This window comes from Pteropus alecto, unplaced genomic scaffold, assembly GCF_000325575.1.
Source record: "Pteropus alecto unplaced genomic scaffold, ASM32557v1 scaffold67, whole genome shotgun sequence".
NCBI lineage: Eukaryota > Metazoa > Chordata > Mammalia > Chiroptera > Pteropodidae > Pteropus > Pteropus alecto.
This window is the reverse complement of record NW_006441061.1, coordinates 9676030-9692933: the sequence shown is the minus strand read 5'-3', so window position 1 is coordinate 9692933 and position 16904 is coordinate 9676030. Positions and strand designations below refer to the sequence as shown.

Sequence of the window (16904 nt, the reverse complement as noted above, 5' to 3'; positions counted from 1 at the left end):
AGAGGAGGCAAGTGGGGGTGGGTAAAACCCCTCCCCCTTCTCAGGAGCGGGTTCTCCCCATAGCAGCTCAGGCAGGCTCCATGGAAACCTGAGGTTTCATGCCTACCCCCCCCCCATCGGGATACCGGCTGGGTACAGGTCCACCCCTCTACATCAGGCTCACATTCAGGTTTGGGCCACCCACCCCTCAGGTACCAGGGCCTGGACAGCTGCAGCAGGGCTTAGATGATGCTGACAGGGCCTGACCTCCTCACACATCCTGGGGAGCATGCTCCAGGGCGAGCTGGGGAAGGGGGGCTGGGCCCTCACTTGGCAGGACCTCTGGTTGGGTAGACCCTGTGTCCCAGGTGTGCAAGGGGCTTCCCACCAGGTCTGTTCTTGATCTGGGCCATCAAGGCCCAGGACCTGTCCTCATCCTAACCTTAGGTCCACCCCAACTTTATACCTGGTTCACGGGACCATGCTCCTTCCACCCCCTTCCATCCATCCTGAGCTCAAAGCCAGGCCTGAATTGGGGGCCGAATGACAGGATGAGGCTCCGCCCCAGGGAGGTGACAGCCTGGCCTTGCTGCTGCCGTGATGAGGAAGGCACCCACTTCATGGGGATGGCGGTGGTCTGCTCAGCTTGGGTACTAGGCCTAATGAGCTTTGCGGGCGGCCCTTCCCACCCTGCAGCCTGTCCCCCGGTCCCCAGCTGAGAGCGGCCTTCGCGGGATCGGCCGGTGTCGGCTAGGGGCAGAAACCCCCCCATCCTATGGGTGACCCCCCCCCCGACAGGGCGCATAGGTCAGCGACCCCTATCCCTTACCTTGGTGCCACGCTAACGTCGAGTCCGATGGGCTGTGCCGGCCCATGCCCGCCGGCCCCCGCTCCGCTGCTCCGTCGCCGCATCCGCGCCGCGTCCCCGGCACCGGCAGAAGCTTCGAGGCAGCGGCGCGGAGGCCGTCCGGCGTTCAGTGCTGCCCCCGATGGCGGCCGGCGGGGTTGCACTTAAAGGGGCCGCACCGGACACTTGAGATCCGCGTGGTCTGCTGGCTCCGCACTGAGCCTTGCTGGGCACTGCGTGGCAGCCCCTCATCTCCCCATTCACCTCCCCCCGTGCTCATGAGGCGCAGGCCTAGAGTCTAAGCAGGGTGCGTGGACCCATAGGGCAGGCTTGTGTTTTTGCCATCCCCCACCTGGTGTCCCGGAGGACATCTGCCTGAGGGCAGCTGGTGGCCTGGCAGGCTGCGGGAGCAGGGCTCTGAAGGAACCCCAAGGACTGGCCGGGGCTGTGGCCAGCTCCCAGAATTTACTCCCGGAATTCACACCTTGGGTTGGGCCCAGGCAGGAGCAGATGGGCCGCTCCCTGCCTCGCTGGTTCTGCTGCAGCGTTGGAGGTGCTAAGCTCTAAAGGTACCAGGGGCCATCTGGCTCCCATGTCTGGGTGGGGCCTGGGGCCTCCTGCCGAGGATGCCCAGTCTTTCCTCTGCAAGGAGGCGCTCCTGTCCTCCCCCCTGCCCCCGGCATCCAGTGTCCAGATAGGTGAGGGCTGTCACTGCCCTAGGCAGGTCTGCAGGTGGCCCACTCAAGCCACATCGTGACATCCTTTCTAGCCCCCTCCCAAATGAGATGCTGAGCCAGGGAACATTCTAGCTCAGCAGAGGGGTGGGTCAGGGATACCCTGGGCTCCAAAGAGCAGGGTGCCCACTGTGGGCCTGTTGGATGTGGGCCCTGGGCAATCCGTTTCACATTGGCCTTATCCCCACATTCATGGGCTCAAGGATGGTCAACCTCACAGGCTGTAAAGGGAGTCCCTACGTATGGGCTTGGTGCCTGTCGCCCAGCACCTGCCCAGTGACTGCTGTCCCAGTCCCCCCTGGGTGCAAACTCTTGGCACAGGAACCAGTGAAAGGGAAGGGGAGGCACAGCTACTCCCCGCCCACCCCCGGAGGGAAGGGCAGCTCCACTATGGAAGCAGTTCTCATGGCAACTGAGGACGGTGGGCAGGGATGGGTGCTGTGGGAGCTGTTGGGGGCAGGGCCTGAGGGGAGTTTCCCGGATGAAGGTGCCAAGGAGAGGGAGGTGGCTGGAACAGAACAGGGACTGTGGGAGGCCGGCAGGGCACAGACACACCTGCCCTCGGAGGGCTGGACACCCTCAGCTATTCCTGAGTGCAATCGCCCAGCCTTGCCTAGGTGGGTGGGGACAGGCACAGAGGATAGTGGCCATGCTGGCCCAGCCTTTGGCTATCGGGCTGGGTCTGCTGGGACGTCCTCTGAAGACCACTCCTGGCCAGTGGTGCTGGAAGGCCTGCTACCCCAGAGGGCAGCTTGCCCTTCTGGGAGGGAAAAACGGTTCTTTGGTCCAAAGGCAGGATGCTCAGGCCTTTCCCACCAACCCACCACAACCGGGAGCAAAGGGCGCTGGCAGGCGCGCCCGCCCCGCTGCCCCGAAGCCCAGCAGCAGGGAACACGGAGACACGCAGTGAAACAGGACAGCTTTATGGGGGGCAGGAGTGGAAGGAGAAAAAGGAAACGAACGGGGACTTCCCTGCGCGGGCTGGCAGGCACGCCCGTGCGGGGCAACACTGGACCCCACGCCCGGGAAGAGCCTCCCCTGGGAGAGGCACCTGCACTGCCCAGAGGGCCCAGGGAACAGGCGCCCGGCAGCCCGAGTGGAGCAGCGCAGGAAGCGGAGCTCGCGCGCATGCGGTGGGCTGGGGCAAGCAGGAGCCTGGCGGCGACGAGGACGCGCCCCGCCCCTGTAAACAGCCTCACGGGCCTCCTGGGCCTCTGTCCCTCCCTGAGAAGCGCGGGGGGGCCAGTCACCCGCTGCCCCCTCCCTGCAGGGCTGGCCCAGCGCCCCCAGCCAGCAGTGAGCGAGCCCTGCCTCTGCAGCCGTGCCTAGAGCTCTTCATAGTCCCCGCCCCCGCGGAGGTGGCCGCTCGGGGCCCCGCCCCCCAGGAAGGCCTCCAGCGCGTCCACCGAAGACCTCTGGCCTCGAGGCCGCCGCCGCCCATGCTCGCGGCCCTCCTCCTCCTCCTTGCTCTTCTTATGCTTGCTTCTCTTCTTCGCTGCCTTTTCTTCCTCCTGGGGGCACGGCGCAGTGTCAGCGGGGGAGGGGGTGCCAGGGGACCAGCGCCTTCCCAGGACCCGCGCCGCGTCCTCCCGCCCCACGCCGGCCCGGGACGCAGTGTACCTACCTCTCTGCCTTTCTTCTTCTTCTTCTTTTTCTTCTCCTTCTCCTTGGAGAGAGGCCGGCCCTCCTTATCTGCACGGGCAAGGACACGTGTCAGCTCCCCCGCTGGGCTTCCCCAGGCTTCTGCAGACGCCCCTGAACCATGGTTCCAGGGGCAGCACCACCAAAAGCCCGTAGCTGCAGCCCCACAGCTGCAGCCCCCCAGCCTTTGTCCTGGGTCTGGGCAGCCCCCACTGGCCCTGGTGCACTCTCAGCGGGGGAAACGCTCTACCCCCAGGACAAGCCCGGGCAGGTCCTTTCTTTTCCATTCTGGGGACCCAGAGCTTCTGGGACATGTCCCAGGTGACACTAGTAGTTGGGGCAGAACTGGGTTCAGGGGACCCACGGCAAAGGGTGGGGACAGGGCCAAGGGCACATGGAGCCACGACTGCACATTGGGCCTGGAGACCACGCCAGTGGAATCCGCGGAGGACTGGACCCTGGGCACACGCAGGCTTCAGCCAGCTCCCAGCTGCACCAAATCCCTCCCATGAGGACATGAGGACACTCGGTCAGGTCCCTGTAGCCCAGTCCCAGCCTGTAGCCTGGTCCCAGAGTTTGTCATCGGAACACAGCTGGACCCCAAGCAGGCTGGAGGAATGCCTGGGGTGGGGCTTCTCAGGGAACCACTGCTGAGGACCCCCAGGTAAAAAGGGACAGGGAAGGGGTCAGAAACGTGCCCCGTGGCTGGGCTTCCGCAGGTCATCCAGCACCTGGACTCCAGCAGGACGGGGATGAGGACAGAGGATGTGAGCAGGTGCGCCCAGGTCCCCAGCTACCTTCGCTGCCGCTCGCCTTGTGGCCGGTCTCCACCAGCCCCAGCCCGAACAGGTCCGCATCGTCCTTCACTCGGAAGGGGGGGCCGTGGGGCTTGGAGGCCAAGGGCTGTGGGGCCGGGCTGGCATCCTCATCGGTCATGTCGGAGAGGTCCTCGCGTACTGGGAACTCACCCTGGAGAAGGAGCGGGCAGGTAGCGCAGCCATCCCCTGCCCCAGTTCCCTCTGTCATGTGACCCCTGGACTTAGGCTCCCCTATTTCCCGGGCAAGTGACAAGCCCCCTCGGGGGGCCCCACACCTGACCCTGTCTCTGGGCCACGGCAAGGCCTGAGTGTGGCAGCCCGGATGCTCCAGCCCCTCCACTCTGCTGTCACCATGGTGGGTGGACAGGCCTGCGTCTGGGGACAAGTCGCACAGGCTGAACTCCAGCTCTGGCCTCACCATGATGTTGCCCAACACTCTCAAACTTTCACCCCCCTCCCACCCCACCCCGTCCCAGGCGTGTCCTTGGGGATCCTCACCACTCTCCTTGGAGTGTCTGAGTCGCTCTCAAAGTCAGGATCATCCATGACGAAGGACAGCATCTGTGCAGCAATTGGCCCCTCGGGGTCACTCTCTGACGATGCTGCCAGCTCCTCCTTCTTATCCTCATGCCCTTGAGAGAAGTCCTCAGCAGTCCTAGGAGCTGTGCCCCTGTGTGGCCTCGAGGCCTTTGTGGAGGACCTTTGGGACAAGGAAGATGATGTCGGGGGGCCAGTGGCCATCCCTGCCATTTCCCCCAAGGTCCTTTCTACATACCATTTGGTCTCCTGCTCCGGGCACTTCTGTGGGGCCAAGATAGTGGCCTTGGGGTGCCCTGCTACGTCTGCACTGGAGTGAGTGAGGTTCTCCCCGAGGACAGGGCTTATGGATAGCAGGGGCTTGATAGGTGTCTTATCCTCGAGGTCGACGTCGTCCTGGAAACCTGCCACCATTGGGTTCCCTCCTGGGGCCTCCCCATCGCTGCAAAGGAAGAGCAGGGTGGTCAGAGGTCATGGCAGGGTATGGAGCGCCTGGCTCCCCACCTTGAGCACTTCTGGCATCAACGGGCATCAGACGTACCCTCTGTGCCAGGCGTGGACACCGACTGTGGGGCTGCTCACCTTGGCACTCACATTCTTATGGGGGCACACGTGGCAAATGGGGACCTATTTCCAGGATGGTCTGGGATGGGAGAGTGCTGTGGGGGGCAGAGGCCCCACTGCTATGGCAGAAGCATCAGCAGCACACAGGCCACAGGAGAGGGAGTGTGAGGTGGGGCCGAGAGGGATGGAGGGGCTCACAGGCCATGTCAGGCACTGGGGTGGGAGCGTGTTGCCTTCATCCTGTCAGTTTGCATTTTTGGAGGGACGTGGTGATGTGGGAGATGTTTGGTGGGACCTAACTCGGGAAGCTGCTGCCTGTGGTGGTGCTGTCGAGGGCACAGGCCCGGGGCTCAGAGGCAGCCCAGTGCCACCCTTACCTGTCACTATCCGGAGGGACCTCGGCCCCAACTTTATCCCCATCCCTCGAGGGGGCTGAGTCCTCTAGGAAGCTGTGGTCGAGGCTGTCTGCAGGGACGAAATCCTCCACGTCCTGGACTCTGACTGGGGCCTCTGCAGCAGTGGCTGGATCTGCGCCCACAGGGCCAGGGCACAAAGGGGTGGCGTGTGACTGGGCCGTCAAGGTGCCACAATGGGGAAGGGGACCCGGTCTCAGTCTCAGGGAGCTCGTGCGCCCGCCACCACTTGGGCTGCCCAGGCTTCTTCCTGCGGAGCCTACCTGGGGGCGAAGGGGCCGCCTCAGTGGCCGGCGAGGTCCCAAACAGCCGGGAGATGAAGCTGCGTCTTGGGGGCTGGGCAGGGGCCACAGTATGCGTCGGGGGCAGCGAAGCCTCCACGGGGGACAGGGGAGTAGGGCAGGTCGAGGGGGTGTGCAGGGGTGGCGGTGGGGCCGGCTGGGGCGTGCTGGGGCTGGAGCTCCCCGTGGACACAGCGCTGGGCACCACTGGGGACTGGGAGCCCGAGGGCGGGCTCTGCCCACTGGCTGCTGGGGGGGCTGCATGGCCGCGGCTACGCGCCTCCATCATCTCCAGGAAGCTGGGGGCACAGAGGGCAGGAGTGAGACACCTGCCTCGTCTCTTCCTGATTTGGTGACACTGACAGCAGTGTCCCTGCTGTCAGGCTCAGCAGCCCTGACGCCCCACAGAATCATGCATAACATCCCCTGGGAGTCGCTGGCCCTTCCCGCCCATGCCCCCTGACCCCGCTGGGATGGCAGGGCAGCTCACAGGGAGGAGGTTTCCGTGGTCCGAGGCTGGGCCTGCAGCAAGGCCTCCCTTAAACAGGCCTGGGGTGAGGGCTGGCCCTGCCCGCAGGCTGGAGTCCCTGGGGACTGGGATGGAGGGATCTCCGCTGGCCACCCTCACGCTGAGGTTGGGACTTTGGGGCTGGGGTTTGGCGTGGGCTGCGAGTGGAGTCCAGCCTCTGGCCCCACAGCACGGCTCTGGCCCAGGCCTCAGCCAGCCCCTACCAGCGTTGCCTGCTTTCAGGGCCCCAGTCCTGGGTGGCAAGGGTGCCAATGACCATCTCCTCAGGGGACAAGGCTCTGGGCGGCTAGGGTGGGGCCCCCTTGGGTGGAAACGCCCTTGCCAGGGCTCTGGCCCTTCACTCTCTTGCTGGTTCCAGAACCAACAGCCAGATCTGACTCCGCGGAGCCCCGAAGGCCCTTCCGACAGACCCTGCTGGGTGTCAGGACGCACAAGCGTCGTGCCTGGGCCACAGCCCAGGCACTGAGCTGTTTCTCTGGGAAACACCTGTCTGCAGGGGAAGTTCAGGGGCCTGTCCCCCTGAAACAGCGCCTCTGACTCTCTTAGCAGCTGCGGACAGGTGCCACCAGCTCTGGGCGCCCACTCGCCGTCTGCCGGAAGTACACACGGGCAGCCCAGGACAACGCCCACTCTGAGCCCTGCCTCCCCACCGTCAAGGACCAGAAAGTTCTGCTCCTACTCCCCAAGGCTCTGTACCACCATGAACCCTTCCGAGGTCAAGGAGCTCTCTAGAGACCCTCCCACCCCTATGCTGGTGTCAGCCTGGGCAGCTGGCCCCAAACAGTGACGGCAGCCTTAGAGAGAAAACATCGCGGTGGCCAGTCTCACTGGGCCGTGGACACACGGCCTGGGTCAGTGGCTCCTGGTGCCACATGCCAGGCAGCCAACTGGTGAGGCTGGTCTGGACAGAGGCAGTTACAGCACCAACAGCTGTACTGCCTGCATGTGCCTGTGTCCCCACAGCCAGGTGGCTGTCCTGAGAGGAGGCTGAGCAACCATCTCTGATTGTGCCCATTGGCTCAGAGCGCCCTGTGGGTCCTATGAGGCCCATTAAAGGAGGCGTGGCTCCAGCGTGCTCACTGGGCAGCGGGCAGCAGAGCCTTGGGCGCCAGACCTGCCATCCTCAGGGAGTGCCTGCAGGACCCTGCGCCCTCCTCCCAGGTCGGGTGGACTCTGCTTAGAACCCAGCCCACCTATTCCGGAGAAGCGCTTCCCTCGCTCTGAATGTTGACCGTTGCTCCTTAAAGGAGAACCTCGGCACAAGGAACAGACGGGCTGCAGGCCTCCCGGCACGGCGGTGCCCACCCTCACCCCCGCGGGGCCCGGACCCCGGTCTCCGAGCATCACCACCTTCACGGCTGGAGCCACACAAGTCGCCCAGGCTGACAGTTCTGCCCGGGATGGGTGGCACGCACTCTGCTGTCTCGGCAGCACGGGCCCCGGCCCTGGCCTGCAGGTGCCCGTGTCACCTTTCCCACAGAGCCCTGCCCATGGGTCCAGCCGCCCAGGCCGACGTACATGCCGTAGTTCTGGTCCTCGGTCTCCTGCTGCACCGACAGCTCCTCCAGCGTGGCATCGATGTCCAGCTGGTTCGTCTCCAGCTGTCGCAGAAGCGTTTCTCTCTGCGGGAGAGCAGCAGAGGCGTGAGCAGAGAGCGTCACTGCAGCGAGCCGCCCTCTCCAGCCTCGCGGCCCCGCTCGGCTGGTTCTCGGGGAACTAAATGGCAGGCACACGGACGGCATGAGGCATCGCTGTGCAGAGAACTAGAGGCCCGCATGTCGCACTCAGATAAAAACTAAAAGCATTTGTAAGCACAGCGGAGCACGATGGCAGGCCGCTGCGCGGAGCGGGCAGTACACCTGGCCTGTGTCTGAGCGGGACCGCCACCCACCCCAGCCTGCGGGGTCCACGTTTCTTTCAAAATAAAAAGAAGAGAAAACAACCCACAGTCCCCCAAATCCCACATCCTTTTCGAGAGAGAATGGAAACCACTGTGGCTGTAAAGAAGCCTTGGGAACGCCCTGGTGACAAGCTGGGTCGGTGTCACGTGCCCTGTGCCACTGTATGATGCGAAGGGCGTCACCTCTGGGTTCTACCAGGAGGCAAAGCGACTGCTGTGAGGTGGGACAGAAGGGGCCCAAAGGACGGAAGGCGGAGAGAGCCCTGCGTTTCATTAACGGGCTGACGGTTCTGACAAAAATAGCCCAGAAACGTGAGAGGGTAACATGGGACACGCTGAGGAAACAGAACTCCCTGTGCCACCCCAGCGACTGCCCGTAAGTCTAAGAATCACTCCAAAGCAAAGGGTTGATGAGAAGTCCCAGCAGGGGTGACAGCTGGGCCCAGTGGGCTGCAAACCTGGCTGCATGTGCACAACGGGAGGAGGACAGGACATCTGGACCGGAGGCCACGCACCTCCGGGCCCGGCCCTACAGCTACTGCTGAAAGGGACCAGGTACACAGTGAGAGTGGCTGGCCCAGCCACGAGAGGGGACCAGAGGAGCTGGGGTGCAGCGTGGGCATCCATGGTGAGGAGGGACCGGCACGGGGGCCAGTGCAGAGGCTGAGGGGCGGGGCTGCAGCACCCACCGGTCCAGATGTCGGTTCTCCGCCTAAGAACGTCTTCGGACGCCTGCATGCAAGCGCAGCTGTGGCTGTGGTTCTAGAAAGGCCCAGGCCCCAAGCCAACTCGGCAGAGAGGAGAGAACAGGGCAGGCCACCTTGGGGCCACCAGTGCCAGCACCCTAAATTCTAACCAGGGACTGTGTCAAGCTGCCAAAGTGCTCCTTGGGGATGAAGGTGGGGCCCAGCCACGCGCCCAAGCAGCAGCGGAGAAGCGAGCGTCTGCTGCCGCCAGCAGGCAGGGCTCACCTGAAGCTGCAGGAACGGGATGTTGAAGAACTTGTGGAGATACTTCAGGCCGAAGCTGTTCTTCATGGAGGACTCGGCGTAGCGGAAGTACGAGGAGCCTGGCGGCCTGCTTGCAAGAAGAATGGCCGCGAGACTGCGATGGCCGTGGGCAGCCAGGCACAGCCCCTCCAGGCCAAGAACTGCACCCCGGCCAGGCTGCCCTCAAGTCCCTACCTCCCCAAGGTGCCTCCTGCAGGTGACTGCCCCCTGGTGCAAGAATGACAGCCAAGTGGCCCCACGGTCCCCGGGCCTAGACTGAAGCCTCAGTGGGCCCCACTTAGCTGATTGCCCACTGGGCGATGCCTGGACGGGGCCCGAGCACCCTCCCCTCTCGGGTCTGCTCGGTGCCAGGACCAGTTGCCAGGCCTTGGTCCTCACTCTGCAACCCTTGCTACACGCAGCCCTCCCTCCCACCGGGTCCCCATGCACATCCCTGAGCACACCCCCACACTATCCAGCCCCCCCACCGTCTGCTCAGTGCCGTGGCCCCCAACCCACGCCCTGCGTGACTAGGGCAGGGCGGCTGGTGCCCTGGCCTGTTAGGTGTGTGGGAGGCTGCAGCGGGGCCTGGAGGCCAAGAATGGTGGGCCAGGAGCATGCCCCAGGCAGGAGACTTGCAAGGTGCCGGACAGCACCCACCTGTCCAGGCTGTCGATGAGGTCACGCACGTCGTCTGGCAGGATGACGCGGTGCTCGCCCATGTCCCGGTAGTTACCCAGCACGCACACGGGCACGTGGGTCGGCACCTTCGGGAGCTCCCGCAGAATGTAGCTGAAGGTCCTTGGGGGGCCATGCAAGGAGAGACCCACTTGAGTTCTGGTGCTGAGACCCTGGCCCTGTGGGCCCTCCCCAGCCGTGGGGCACGCCACCCTGCCCGCCCCCCCACTCCACAGAACAGCTGTGGGGCTGCCCGTTCTCAGCTGCTCACGAGTCCCCTTCCTGTGTGTCCTGTGACTTTTCTGCAAGTCACAGCTGTGGCCCATGGGGCTCTCTGAGGTGTCCCCTCTGCTGCCTCAGGGCTTTGCTCTTCAGTGGACATGGGGGTCTCGCATGGTCCCTTGACAGAGGGCCCATTCCTGTGGGGCTGACGGTCACTCAGCCTAACAGAGTTGTCACACGCTGTCTTCAAAATGGCACGTGGGAATGAGCAGCAGCGGTGTGACAAAACCTCCCTAATCTAGAGAAAACCAGTACAAACCAGTAGAAAGCGCATCACACTCCACGTTTACACACACGCAAACCGTCCAAGGCCAAGGGCGTCTGCCCCCTGCGTCTGCCCCGCCATGGCACCCTAGGACGCCGAGACACCTGTTGGGGGTGCACAGCCGCTCGGACGCAGGCCGCCTCAGCGGTGTTCTCCGTTCCCCGGGCACGGCGGGGCCCCAGGCAGTGTCCGGGAACACTAGTGTTCAGGGCCCCAGCTACCTGACCTCGCCCAGGCTCCTCGGCCTGGCACCACCTGCCCACCGGACACCTGTGCCCAGGTCTCACGGCCTCACGGACACGCGTCCGCCACCACTTCCCCAGGCCTGCCTTGGCCTGCTCGCCCTGTCTCCTGTCCTTGGTAGGCACACGTGGCCCCTGGCCACCCACTCGCAGCTTTCCTGTGTCACTCTTCCTGGAATTCAGGTCCCTACTCGTCCGGCAAGAATACAGGGCGCATCAGTGACGCTGGGTGGCCACCGGCAGTGTGTCTGCCAAGTTCCACAGGAGAAGGCACCTGATCCCCGGGCCTGAAGACGCGTCTGCCCTGAGGAGCGGAGCTGGGCTCGTGTAGATGTGTCGGTGACGTGTGTGCTCACAGCTCCAGCATTCCGCTCCACGTGTTACCAACACGCTGCCGGCCACCACCCAGGGGCTGTCACGCGTGTGCTGGAGGTCAGTCCACACTGGGAGGGGTGTCCTGCAGGGCAGCACTGCTGGGCGCCTGTGGATGGCCGATGTGACCCCCCGCGGCCGCGTGTGCCCTTCAGCTAGAGTGGTGCGCACCCTTCCCCCACCCCTCCCCGTGAAACGCTGCCCGCGACTGGCGCTCAGGCCTGGCTGGGCTCCAGCGAAGGACAGCGGAGCCGCGTGGGCTCCACACGCAGTAACAGCAACACTTAAAAAGCGGAGTGAAAGGCAGGCGAGCGCCCCACGGGCCGCTCCTAAAACATGCTGCAGCGCCTCCTGCGGCATCCCGAAGACTTTCCCTTCCGAGAGCAGCCCGGACTGCCCAGGAGGCTGCCCCCCGCCCGCTCCTACGACCCCGACGGTGGCTGGCGGCGCCCGCTTTCCTCCCAGAGTCGAGTCCCACGCACCTCCACGCGGAGGCCCTGGGAGCTGACGCACTCACCCCCGTACCCGCCCTTGCTGATCTCGCTCTGGAGCCTTTCACGGGGATGGCATCCTGTGCGTCCTCCCGGCGCAACTCAAAGAATGTGGGGGGTCCCGGGAGCCCCTAACTCAAGTGGCCACTTGATTCTGATCCATTTTAGACAGTGTTTTCAGGAAGTCTGTGGAAGGCATGAGCCTTGCCACCCCCTCCCCCGCCACGGCCAGCCCGCCCTCTGCGCGCAGGCATGAAGATCCCCACGCCCGGCGCCAAGTCACCACGCAGGCACCCGGAGACTTCTGCCGGGGGTCCTGAGTGGCTAGACTGCGGGTGTGCGCCCCGCCCACGGCCCCCGGAAGTACTGGGCAGCAGCAGGGAGGCCGCGGCGCCACCTGCTGGACCGCGGGGGCCTTACCACTGCTTGGTGATGTCGAACATCATGACCACGCCACTGCAGTTCTGGTACACGTCCAGGAACTCCGCGTCCAGGGCCAGCTCGGACTCTGCCTGGGGATGGGAGGGGATCGGGCGTGAGGGCTGGGGCTTCTGGAGGGGTCCCACAGATGTGGACCGGCATCTGGAAAAGGCTGAACAGGACTTTTACAATCTGAAAAGACAATAGCTATTTTCATTTTGGAAAAAAATACATAAACACAACAGCATCTAGCGTGGGGTCACTTTGCCTCAAAGGGTCTGGCAGTAACTCCTTCAGGCCCTGAGGCCACAGCGCCTCGGCCCCCGACCTGGGCGGGCTCTTCTCCACTAGCCACCGGGAGCGCCTCGCCTGTAGGGTCCCAGACTCTCCGCCACCCAGGATGACAGTGCTGGGGCAGCCAGCACGCCACGGTGAGATGTGCATTCCAGCACCACGGAAACACGGCTGCAGAGAATCTTCCAGAGCAGGGGTGCCCAACTCCCGAGCCGTGGACCAATACCAGTCTGTGGCTTGTTAGGAAACAGGCCACACAGCAGGGGGTGACCGGCGGGCGAGCAGTGAAGCTCTGTCTATCTGCAGCTGCTCCCCAGCACCAGCACCCCCACCTCGCCTCCACCTCACATAAGGCACTAGATTCTCATAGGAGTACCGGGCCCTGGTGCCAGAAAGGTTGGGGACCACTGTAGAGCACACAGACCAGGGTGGCTGCCATGCTGGGGGCAGCGGCAACGTGCCGCACAAAGGGCCAGACAGACACGGGCCAGGTGGTCACTTAACCTCCCGAACACGAAGAGGAGCAAAGAGACTGCCCACCCTGAGGCCAACTACGGACAGGGAGACAGAGAACGGGGCCCATGGAAACAACTAGAGAGCTTCCCCAGAACAAAGAGAGCTGGCTGGACCCCAACTGCTGTGTGTCCAGGGTGGCGGCCACACGAGAGCCCACTGGGAGCCACGCTCATGCCCATGTGTGCCCAAGGCCACAGCTTAAAGGAAGGTCCTGTGCTTTTATGGCCTTGAAGCCTCTGTGGCGGGGATACAAAATTTGGCCAGTTCACCTAAGTCCCCCTCAGGTCACTCAAACTCGGCGTAGGGCCTGGCCGGCATCACTGACATGCGACAGTGGCTCAGGCGGGTCCAGCAACCCCAGTTTGACTGTGGCTAGCACAGGGTCCCGCCAGTAGTTGGGACAGCCAGGCCGCGGGGTCTGGTGAGCGGGCATCCGCTCACCTCCCCCACCCAGCATCAGGGGACACGCGGGGCAGGACGCAGCTCACCTCCTGGGGGTCATTCTCCATCTTCAGGCCGTCACCTCGTTTTTTGCATTTTCCTTATTGAAAGACACAGAAATTACCGGGTGGAATTGCTGGGCCAAGGCTGGCCTGAGGCAGGAGCACCCCCTCCCCATGCCGTCCCACCACCTCCAGGAAGTGCCACACGAACTGCAGACCTGGGGGCTGTCCTGGCACTGGGAGGCCCCGCTGGCAGCAGGAGACAGCCAGGACCCCAGGGGGTCTCCCTGGCAAAGGCCCCAACGGGCTGTGGCAGATGGGCCTGGGAACCAGGCGCTTCCCGGACTGGCACGGGTCCAGCTCTGGGACAGCGCTGCCAGCTGGCATGGGCCAGCTCAGCCCGGCCTCTGCGGGGCGGCCTTTGAGGCCATGGCTGCTCCCCTGAGCTGGTGCCAAGGGCGGGCAAGCTGGACGTGCGGCCCAGGCAGGGCCGAGGAGCGTGGAGCCAGGTTGGCCTCCGATGGCCCGACACGCAGCTGCGCTGCCATCCCCTCTCTGCCCCCACGGCTGAAGACGGACTGGTCTCACCTTGGGAATCCCGGGGTCCCCCAGTCTCAGAAGAGCAGGCAAAACAAACCCCCCAGAACACACTGGCGTTGATTTACTAAAAAATCAACGCCTGCCTCTTTCCACAGCCTCTTCCTGAACCCCCACCGCCTTCTGACCCTGTCCAGCAGGTGACGAGTTAGGGTGGCAGAGAGAAGACGGTTTTCTTTCAGCTCAACACAGTTCTTGCCCCAGGGGAGCAGCTGACACAGAGACCTGCACCTGCTGGGGACCGTTCCCCCTGCTGTGCGGCCCCACCTCCCCCCACCTCCCTTCCACGCCACAGAGCGATGGTCCCAGGAGCCTGGCCCACACAGCACTTCACGGTGTGCAAGGCTCACGGCTTATGCCGGGAGGAAGCGGGGCACGTGAAGGTCCCCTGGGATGGGCAGTGTCTGCCTCCGCACCACAGAGCACGTCCCACCATCGAGGACACAGCACACTTCCAGAAGTGTGCTGTGTCCTCGATGGTGGGACACTTCCCATCCCCAAATGTTGACCCCATCCTACCCGAACAAGTGCAGGCCTAGGGGACGGCAGGGCTGGGGGGTGTACCCAGGGCGTGGACAGCAGCTTGGGCCAAGTGACGGCTTCCTCGCCCCAGGGACAGTGACCGGGCTGCGCGGGGCTGCCTGCCAAACACGCACAAGCCCGCACACACTCACGGATGCGCTGCAGGCACGACCTGGAGGCATCAGGGCCACACGGGTGCCACAGGGTCCTGGCTGGCAGCAGCTCTCGCTCGGTGACCCTGCGGGCAGTCAGGGCCCAGGACTGCCAGCACCCTCCCTTGTCCTGTGCCAGCTGAATCGGTCCTTGGCAACCAAACCCACCACCAAAGAGCACGGCCGGGGAGAGAGGAGCCTGCACTCTCTGCCTCCAAAACCGCAAGCTCGCAAAAGACACAGCCTCCTTTGTCACTGGAGGACACATGCAGCTACGACAAGCCTGTGAGGTCAGAGGTCGCACCACGCTGGGCAGCACTTGCCGCATGCAGGGCACCGGGAGGAGCATGGGCTCCCCTGGGCGTCACGGAGGAGGGACGTGCGGCCTGAGTGCTGGAGGGAAGTAACAGGAGACGCTGAGGGGGTGCGCCGCCCCTCACCACCAGGCGAGCACGGGGTGGTCCCCGGGTGTGCTGGGGACCTGACAGCATAGAGCAGCACAGCGGGCAGCGCCATGGGATGGCTGCTTCGGAAGCAGGGAGCTGGTCCTTGGCCCTGGGCACAGGGGCGCTGAGGGACGGGGACTCTGCTACCTGGGGGGCGGCACCGGCGGCACGGGCTCCCAGAAGGGCTCCACGCAGGCCTCGGGGACAGCAGCCTGCCCGCGGCCAGCCACGTCTGTCCCCGCTGCCCCCAGCTTGGTTTCAGGAGGTAAAACAGATGTTCGAACAGCAAAGACCACAGTCCCTGACAGGTCACTGCTGCACACTCGTCCCGTCCACCAGACGCAGGGGAACTGGCGCGGGACCCAGACGCTAACGAACAGTTAGCACCGAACCGGGCCTCCCAGGCCAGGGCTCCTGTGAGTAGACACTGACAGTGGCCCCCGCCGTGTGCGAGGGGCAGCGCCATCGCTGAGTCCGGGCGACCAGGGATTCCGGGGCCCACCCACTCAGGCCGAGGACACAGAAGGGGACGGAGGTGGCTCTTCTCTTTACAGGACGGATAAAGCACGAAAGAGAAAAGCACTTGTCACAAAGACATGACTCACCTTTGTCAACTACGTCCCAGACCTCGACTTTTACGATGTCATCAGTGGCTAAAAAGGGGAAAATAAAAGATTAGCACCCAAGTGAACTGTGGGTTTCACAAAAGACAGGCTTCCAGCAGCCACCTGGGCGTTGCTGGAGACGCCGGTCTCTCTAGCGCCATCCGCAGGGCCTATGCATGTGTTGTGACCTGGGACACTCCTCCCTAGATGGCAAGGAAGCTCGTGGCAGTCGGCCCACCCTTTGAACCCCAAGGATTCCTAGGGGAACTGCCGTGTACCTGCCCCCAGGCTGAGGGGCATAAGGTGCTCACTGCCATTGCCAGCCGCACCCAGAACTGGCGAAGGGGTGCTATGAGTGGGTGGAGCTTCTTGTGATGCCCAAAGGCTCCCATCGGCCCCTGGCTGATGGGCAGGGGCCAGCGGGTCAGTGCAGTTGTCCCAGGTGGTGGCCTGGCTGGCACTAAGTGGGAGCTGGAACTTGCACAGAGGCCCCATGGATCCTGCTGTTGACTCAGTGGACAGTTTTTCAGTGGAAAGGAACGTTTGAGTCGTTTCAGGGTTCCTGGACGTGCAAAGCAGCCCCTCTGCTCCTGGGGGCTGCCGTGTGTGGCGGGGAGCAGGGCAGAAGAGCAGCTGCTCTGGCTGGCCCGCGAACGAGCCGTCTCCCAGGACCGCTCGGGGACAGGGGCCTCGCGAAGCCCAGGTAAAGAGCTGGGCCCGGGTCAGCTGTTCTGCTGGCAGAGCAAACGGCAGCAGAGAAGCATCGGGCACCGGAGGGGTCTGGCTCCCTCAGGACGTGCCCCCCCAGCGTTCGCCTCTCCCAGGTCTTGAGGATGGAGAGTGAATTTCGAGGCGCCAAAGTGACTTTAAAGAGCGCCCCTACGACAGCCCTCGGAGGTCATGGGGCCTCCCCGGCATGGACAGTTTCCATGACGACAGCTGAGGAAGGCATCCAGCGGGAACCAAGGCCAAGGAAGGGCAATGGAATGAAAGTGCCCAGCCCGCGAGGGGCACTGCGCCGGCACCCAGCAGCGGTTCTCTCCTCCTTCTCCTCCTCCTTCTTCTCCTTCTGTTTCTCCTTTTTTTCATTATTAACAGCATTTTTACAAATATTATTATGAACTCATGTATTTAAATATATTTCATGGGTCAGTGCATTGTAATTATTATTCTTTGTAATTATTTGTAATTATCGTTTCCCGTTTTGGCTAGTGGAAGTTACTTCAAGTTGCCTCCTGAGTTCTTTTGACATGATCCGAATAGTTTTGGATAGCTTTCTTTCTTTTTAGTATGTCAGGATTTCCCAGGCTCATATTGAGTTTCTTGCCCCTAAACTATAATCAGTCA

At 63.6% G+C, this 16904-nt stretch overlaps 1 protein-coding gene across 3 annotated transcripts in view; it reads right to left on the bottom strand.

The window, feature by feature from the left end:
• Positions 1-2466: 2466 nt before the first annotated feature.
• Positions 2467-16904, bottom strand: part of RABL6 (RAB, member RAS oncogene family like 6) — a 21024-nt gene continuing 6586 nt past the window's right edge. For all 3 annotated transcript variants that reach the window (XM_006918120.3, XM_015594220.2, XM_025051137.1), the window contains 13 exons: positions 15558-15605; positions 13281-13333; positions 11983-12074; positions 9893-10033; positions 9215-9320; positions 7862-7965; positions 5797-6113; positions 5498-5648; positions 4795-4998; positions 4518-4719; positions 3999-4170; positions 3185-3252; positions 2467-3071 (listed from right to left, as the gene is read on the bottom strand). In XM_006918120.3, coding sequence (XP_006918182.1) covers positions 2886-3071; positions 3185-3252; positions 3999-4170; positions 4518-4719; positions 4795-4998; positions 5498-5648; positions 5797-6113; positions 7862-7965; positions 9215-9320; positions 9893-10033; positions 11983-12074; positions 13281-13333; positions 15558-15605 — 1844 coding nt within the window. In that variant the 3' untranslated portion in view covers positions 2467-2885. The remainder of the gene's footprint in view (positions 3072-3184; positions 3253-3998; positions 4171-4517; positions 4720-4794; positions 4999-5497; positions 5649-5796; positions 6114-7861; positions 7966-9214; positions 9321-9892; positions 10034-11982; positions 12075-13280; positions 13334-15557; positions 15606-16904) is intronic.